The following is a 6,943-nucleotide window of genomic DNA, read 5'->3' as shown; positions in this document are numbered from 1 at the left end:
TGATGGAAATTTCTGTGTCCCTACTTGAGCTCTCCAGATACGCAATACAAATAAATGTTCTAGTTCTGAGGGCTTTATTTTTTTTAAATAACTCATTGCCAGTTGTTCTAAAACACCTTGCATTTGCAAAGGAACCTTTATTATTTAGACAGGCTTGAATTTTCTTCGTGGAGAAGTGGGAGGACTTAATTACAGTTTCAACACACATTGGCATGCTTGGAGCAATTCAGAAGGAAGTCAAAGAATTTTGAGAATTTAAGCCAAGGTACTTATTCCATCTTAATAATGTTGTGACTTGATGTTTATTTACCCCTAAATATTCTCATAAGTATCAGGTAATTGGGCTGTATTCTATGTCCTGAAGGCCAATATTCCTGAACTTGGTGAAACCAACTGAAGAAATTAATTCCAAAAATGGAATCTCTCCATGGAAAATGTGTTGCTTCCAGCCCTTGGTATTTTCACCTAAGGCCTGTTGGCACCAGTTCTTTGGCAGGCTGAAACAAGCATGCTGCTACATAAAGGCAGTTTCTATGGAAACCTGAACCCAAAAGGTATTGGGGCTTTGAAGATCAAGGCAACACCCTGAATTGTTTGGAGAGCCCAGTGAAAGTTTCAGAACTTTATTGTTCTTCACAGAAAACACTACAGCTAAGACTTTAAAATGTTTTCTTCTCCATGTTCATTAGAGATATGTGTACAAGATAGAAGTTTCTAGTTTGCTTGTGAATTTATCCATTCTAATTATTTTACCAGCTATTTTACAACATGTATCTCTGCCATAAAGAAAATTATCATCTTCCATTTTCCCTTCTTATCTTTATTTTAATAAATATGTGAAGCCGTAAGACACAAAGAATATGCTGAGCTTGTAAATTTGGAAGCAGATAATGATTCCTACTTTTCATAAATCATGGATAATCTATTCAGTCTATCATTTTTTTCACACACCTTAAAAAATGTGTACAAATTACCACATTGCCAGATGCACACACAGCTGAATTGCAGTTGTGCCTGTAAAGCCTTTTTTTTTTTTTTAATTAATTTATTTATTTTTGGCTGTGTTGGGTCTTCGTTACTGCGTGCCAGCTTTCTCCAGTTGTGGCGAGCAGGGGCCACTGTTCGCTGCGGTGCACGGGCCCCTCACTGCGATGAACTCTCCCTCTGCAGGGCACAGGCTCTACGCACGTGGGCTTCAGTGGTTGTGGCACACGGACTCAGTAGTTGTGGCTTTCGGGCTCTAGATCTCAGGCCCAGCAGTTGTGGCGCATGGGCCTAGCTGCTCCGAGACATGTGGGATCCTCCCAGGCCAGGGCTCCAACCTGCATCCCCTGCATTGGCAAGCGGACTCTCAGCCACTGCGCCACCAGGGAAGCCCTGAAGCTTTTGACTTACAGTAGTGTTCCCTTACATAAGTGTAATCTTTAAACTGATTCCTTGTTTAGTACTTATAACACAAACCTTGTTATCACAACCTTAGCAGAAATTAAAGTACAAGAAAATATTTTCCCATGAATGTGTCTTCCCAAGAGTACATTTTGTGTTTATTTTAGACATGTTTAGACATGTTTCTTCAAGTTCCTATTTTATAAAAGCTCTGATGAATAACAGTGCCGCATATTCTTCCTGGCTGATGGATATTGTCAAGATAAAATATCTGAATTTACCACATTTATCTGTGGGCATTTGTATTCTTGATTTCAAGGGCCATTGTAGAGTTGGCTAGATATATTATGATTAGTTACAGTATTCAAATGCATCATATTCACCATGAAGTAATGAAATGAAGACTAGGTATGTTACACCAAGATTTTTTTTTTTTTTTTTACGTTTATAAACACTTTATTCAGTTTATTATAGTGGGCGACTTCCCAGCTAAATGCACAGATATAGGCGAAGCATTCCTGGGTTAACGCAGCAGCCAGTGGGTTACATGGGACTGAGCATCGAGGCCAAGGAGAGAGCACCAAGGATTCAGAGTCAGACCCAGCCGGAGACCTGAGCCGAGGGTGGGCCAGGGTCCCGACACTGACAGCTGCTCCCTTCTTCCCAGGTGGGCACACTGCAAGGCACATTTTCAACTTCACACCATTTCACTGATGTCAGGGGAACAAGATATTACAGAAATGGAACCTGGGTCCTGGTGCACCTTAACTGTTGCTTTGTAAGTCACAAACGTGTGTGTGAACAAGAATTTGAGAATATTCCGCTAATGGTGAGCCACAGGGTGGTAAGGCTCCTTTCCCCCTCAGTGCCTCCTCGTCTGTTTTCATTCCTACCTGAATTCCTGTCCTTACGCCACACACCCTGATGTCCAAAGTCTCACGTACACAACAAAAGCCTCTCAGATGACAACAGCTATTCCCAAAGCAGCATCTTATGCAGACAGTCTGTGACATCAAAGAAAGAAAGTGTCTCTGGTTAGCTATCCTCTGTAAAATCTCGTCCCCCTGACCAATGCCTAATTGAGAGCATAATTTAGAAGGCAGATTTAGGGAGTGGACTATGGATCAAAATAGGAAACAAACTCCAAAAAACTATCGTCTGTGGGGACTGGACCAGAAAATGACCAGTTCACAGATGGTCTCACTTGAAGACTACAGCACTGTTGCTCACGAAATTACTAGAAACATATTGGAGTCTACAGCTGATAACCTGCACATGGCTGGGTAAAACTCTGTCTACAGGAATGAGATGGTCAGTCGAGCTCAAACCCTCTCTAACCCCCAGGAAAAATGCTGGATCAGAAGGAGAGTCGCAAGACCTACAGCCTTTCAAGGGCAAGAAAGGCCTGCTGGGATGTCAGAGGTTCACACACAATATTACAATTTTAATTCTGAAGGGCACCTTGAGTCCCACTGGTCACTTTTCTGAACTCATCTACCAGGAACAGACTTGACATCTGACTGGGATTTAACTTTTTGGCAAAACAGGAACTTTGATCACAGCCACAGTTCTATAAAAATGTTTTAACGAGGTTATTATTTCTGATTAAAACAATATTTTTAGCAAGTGGTACATAACAGTAACAAGAAAGTAAACATCTTCATATCTAACGCAGGAGCAAAAACTCTTTACCAGCATCTTGTTTTAAATACAGCGAAAAAGTCAGCAGTGTTTATAAACAGTAGAGAGTTCTCTTAAAGGGAATCAGAAAAATAGCAAAATAAGGCACAGCCTGTATTTGTGTTAGGCAGTAGTGTTCTTTCTGGAAGGCACAAATTGGAATCTGACTACCCAAAGGTTTAAAGTGAGGGTAATGTCATGTGACTAGGACAGCTAACTTGGAACAAATTTCCTTAACTGGAATCACTGGCAGTTAATCAGACAACATTACTGCTAGGTTATTACACTCTGCAACTTAAGAAGTCCTCTTCATCAGCCCATATGTAAATTTGAAAAGACACTGTGCAAAATGGGGGCTGGGCTGACTACACCTCTAGTTTGCAGTGCATATTACAAAACAAAGGCACATTTCCTAGAAAACAAACTTTACAGTCACTAACAGAAAATAATCATTTTAGATATAACAGTAGGTAAGCTTTATAACATAGCAGGTTCTAAATCAAAACTCTTGAAGAGGTTTCTTGAACAGCAGGCTGGAGTTTCACTGGTTCTTCAGGAAGAAACACGCCACACAATGATGATGACGATGATGATGACGACAACGCTGATCCCTATTGCCCACATCTTGCAATTCTTCCACCAGTATTTTCTCTTCAGCTTGGCAGCACTCGTTTCAAATTGGGAGGCTCCTGCCTGCAGTGCGTCTGCACGGTCATCCAACTCAGAGAGCTTCTGATCTCTTTCCAACACCTTATCCACGTTGACCCTCATGATGTCCACCACCTCATCCACTTGATTTTGTGTCTGCTGAAGTCTTCTACTACTGCCAGAGGCAGCGCTTGACCCTGCAGGCGCGGTTGTAGTCATTTTGGCAGCGGCGGCAGCGGGCGAGGATCGGCGGACCGGCGCAGCGCGACAGGAGACCTTACACCAAGATTTACAATTAATCTGTGCACATGAAATATGGAGAAAGGGAATGGTACAATTTAACCTTTCATGACCTTTACTTTTCAGAGGTGTCCAGAACCAAAGTAGTAACGCTACCTTGACTGTATTTACTGGAGTCTAGTTTTTTCAACATTCCTGTAGGGAGAAGTTGCTTTTTTCCACCCTGCAGAAACATTCCTTCTCTGCTCCTTCTCTTTGGGACAGTTCCACGTTGTCCCAGCTCCATTTCCAGGCAAGTTCTACATGTTTCCTTTACTTCTCACTCTTGCTTTTATCCCTCATCTGTAGAGAATCAGTTGCCCATTTGCCAGAATCTTCTCTCATTATAACTCTACTTTTTCCTTCCCCTACCACGAAGTAAGGACATTTCACTCAGGGTTGTGATATACCTTAATCTGGAATTTTAACTTCTCTCTACGCAAAGCATTATATTTCAATAGTGAGCTATAACTGGCAAACAGTCTGTTTGTCATTTAATACACAGAATCATAGGATGAAAAGGTATAGAAGGGACTTTTGGAGAGTGTTTATCAGTATTTTGCCATAATTTTCCAATAAGGGATTTCTAACACAGAGAAAAAGGACCCTATTCACCAGATGTCTGGAGGTATAGAGATAGTTCCCCTCAGAATGAGCATAATATGTCTTTGATCCTGCAACTTTGAAACTGACTCCAAGTTATATCTTTACTTATTTTCTAATAAATGTTTTAAATTACTTACCAATGAGTACAGTGGTCCCTATTTATCTTTCCCCTTTATGTAGCACTTAGTACATGTCCAATATAAAATATGTAGACTGGACAATTATATCCTATAGTAAATGAGTGAAGTGACACCATGAAATGTAAGGAGATTTGCTTAAGATCACCATGGTAGAATCAGCAGAGAATTCAGGGCCAGTGACTTCCAGCCTAGTGGGTTTCCCATCAATCTCTGACAGATGTTTCAGCCTGATGTCTTTTCCACATGGGTTCCTGGAAACTAGGGCTTCTGGAAGTTAGGAAAATCTGGAACATGACTGACCCCATTTAACCTGGTTTCTGTGCTATTTAAGTAAACCTAGGAAACTGCTGTAAGAGTAATGTACCTCTACATATGCCTCTGACAGCAGCCTAGCTCAAAAGGGGAGTTGTGGGGATGTGTGTGTGTGTGTATGTGTGTGTGTGTGTATGAGACAGTGGATAAATGAGGGGTGAGTGGTAGTAGTGGGAGCAGTGGTGGGTAGCTTTCAACAGTAGATCGTCATATTTTCCCATTTCCTGAAACCACAGCTGTTTCCTAAAGCCCATTAGTCTGGTTTAGGCTTCAGGCGGCTGGAGGAAAGCATTATTTAGTGAGTGCTGTAGAAGTTGATTCTTGTGGAACCCATGAGAGTTAGATCTTGCTGATGTGAAAATTTTCATAGTATTTTGAATTTTCAGAGACATTTTGTAGTTTGCTTGTGATCTTGATATAAATAGTCTTGTTCTCTGTCTCCCAGATAAAATCCATGGATAAAAAGAACTTCATCTCTTCCCTATGGAAGATACAAAATATATTTGAGTGACTGAATGGATAAATCTTTGTAAATGACCATTACTCAAATTTACATTGCCATTTTCATGAAAAAGGGGGAAATTTTGCTATTTTAAGCTAAATTGAAGAATAGAGGAAGGTAATACTATGTCCATTGAAAGACTATAACAGAAATAAAATGTACATACTTTAATCAGTCAAGCAGAAATAAGAAAAAACCTCTGTTGTTTCCTCTCATTGGTGAGATTAGAAAATTCTGACTCCTCTCTTTGGTCAGGTGAACTATTCCTGGTTATTAAGTGAATGCATTCACCAAACAATCACTTCACAGGACACCTTCTTGGTGCCAGCCACTCAGGTGAAAGTCGGGAACACAAAAATGACAAAGGTCATTTGAGTCCCAAGTTTCTTACAGTCCTGTGGAAAGACAACTGCATGAATAATTAACCAGAGTATAATTAACAAATTTTATGCTAGTGATATAAACCAGAAGAGGGATTGTGTTGATATTATCTTGGGATGTTAAGGAGGGTTTCACTGAGAAGATAAGTTGAAGTGCAAGGATGTATAAACATTTTTTTCCAGGCATAGAAGGGGAAAAGACATTGTAGAAGGAGGAAAGCAAAGGCCAGGCAATGGATGGATGTGGGAAAGTGCCATGCGTGATCTCTTGGGAAAATGAAAGGAGACAAGGTAAGTGCAGGTCAGATTGAGAAGGGCGTTCATGGCATGGCATGCCCATGTGGACATGGGAGCCAACCCAACTTTCAACCAAGAAATCACTGACTGGATAAGGGCTCTTTGAAATGACATCTCTGATAGGAGCTCATAGAATTGATTGGGTGGTGGGTGATATGAGAAGATTGGAGAGAAGGGGTGCCATCTAACTCTGTAAGTCCTTTCTTCATACAGATTCAAAAAAATGTTGGTAAAAATACAGCCAGGTTTTAGAAAAGCTGATTACATCTCTGATTGGTGGCCAAGGCAACAGTAAATACAGATAAAAAGAAGTTGCACGCAATGAGAAAGAGGAGGGTAGTTCCAGGAATTGTGTGAGGAAAGAATAAAAAGCTCTTTGAAAGGAGACATTCAGAAAGCAATTTGTCTGACGTTGTAGGGATGTTGGAAGCAGTTAAAATATTATCTTTAGCCCAGTAGAGAGGAATGAGAGAGCACAGAGAAGGCATATCCATATTATGTATGAATTTATTTATTTATTTATTTATTTATTCCACATGATTTAATTTAAATGAAAAAATATCTAGATAAGAAACTTAAAAAAAATAGACATACCTCCTGCCCCCACATACTCACACTCCTCAACTACCAGCATCCTGCACCAGAATGGTACATTTGTTAAACTGATGAACCTACACTGAAGCATTATTAGCACCCAAAGTCCATATTACAGT

General features: G+C 40.4%; 1 protein-coding gene across 1 annotated transcript; it reads right to left on the bottom strand.

The window, feature by feature from the left end:
- Positions 1-3,023: 3,023 nt before the first annotated feature.
- Positions 3,024-3,986, bottom strand: LOC132485950 (vesicle-associated membrane protein 3-like). The gene has a single exon (XM_060092580.1). It carries the CDS (start codon positions 3,931-3,933, stop codon positions 3,619-3,621), a length of 315 nt encoding a protein of 104 aa, XP_059948563.1. The 5' UTR covers positions 3,934-3,986; the 3' UTR covers positions 3,024-3,618.
- Between the last annotated feature and the right edge of the window lie 2,957 nt (positions 3,987-6,943).

Source organism: Mesoplodon densirostris, chromosome 1, assembly GCF_025265405.1.
Source record: "Mesoplodon densirostris isolate mMesDen1 chromosome 1, mMesDen1 primary haplotype, whole genome shotgun sequence".
In the NCBI taxonomy this organism is placed as follows: Eukaryota; Metazoa; Chordata; class Mammalia; order Artiodactyla; family Ziphiidae; genus Mesoplodon; species Mesoplodon densirostris.
The sequence above is the reverse complement of the archived record's forward strand: the minus strand, read 5'-3'. Positions and strand labels throughout refer to the sequence as shown.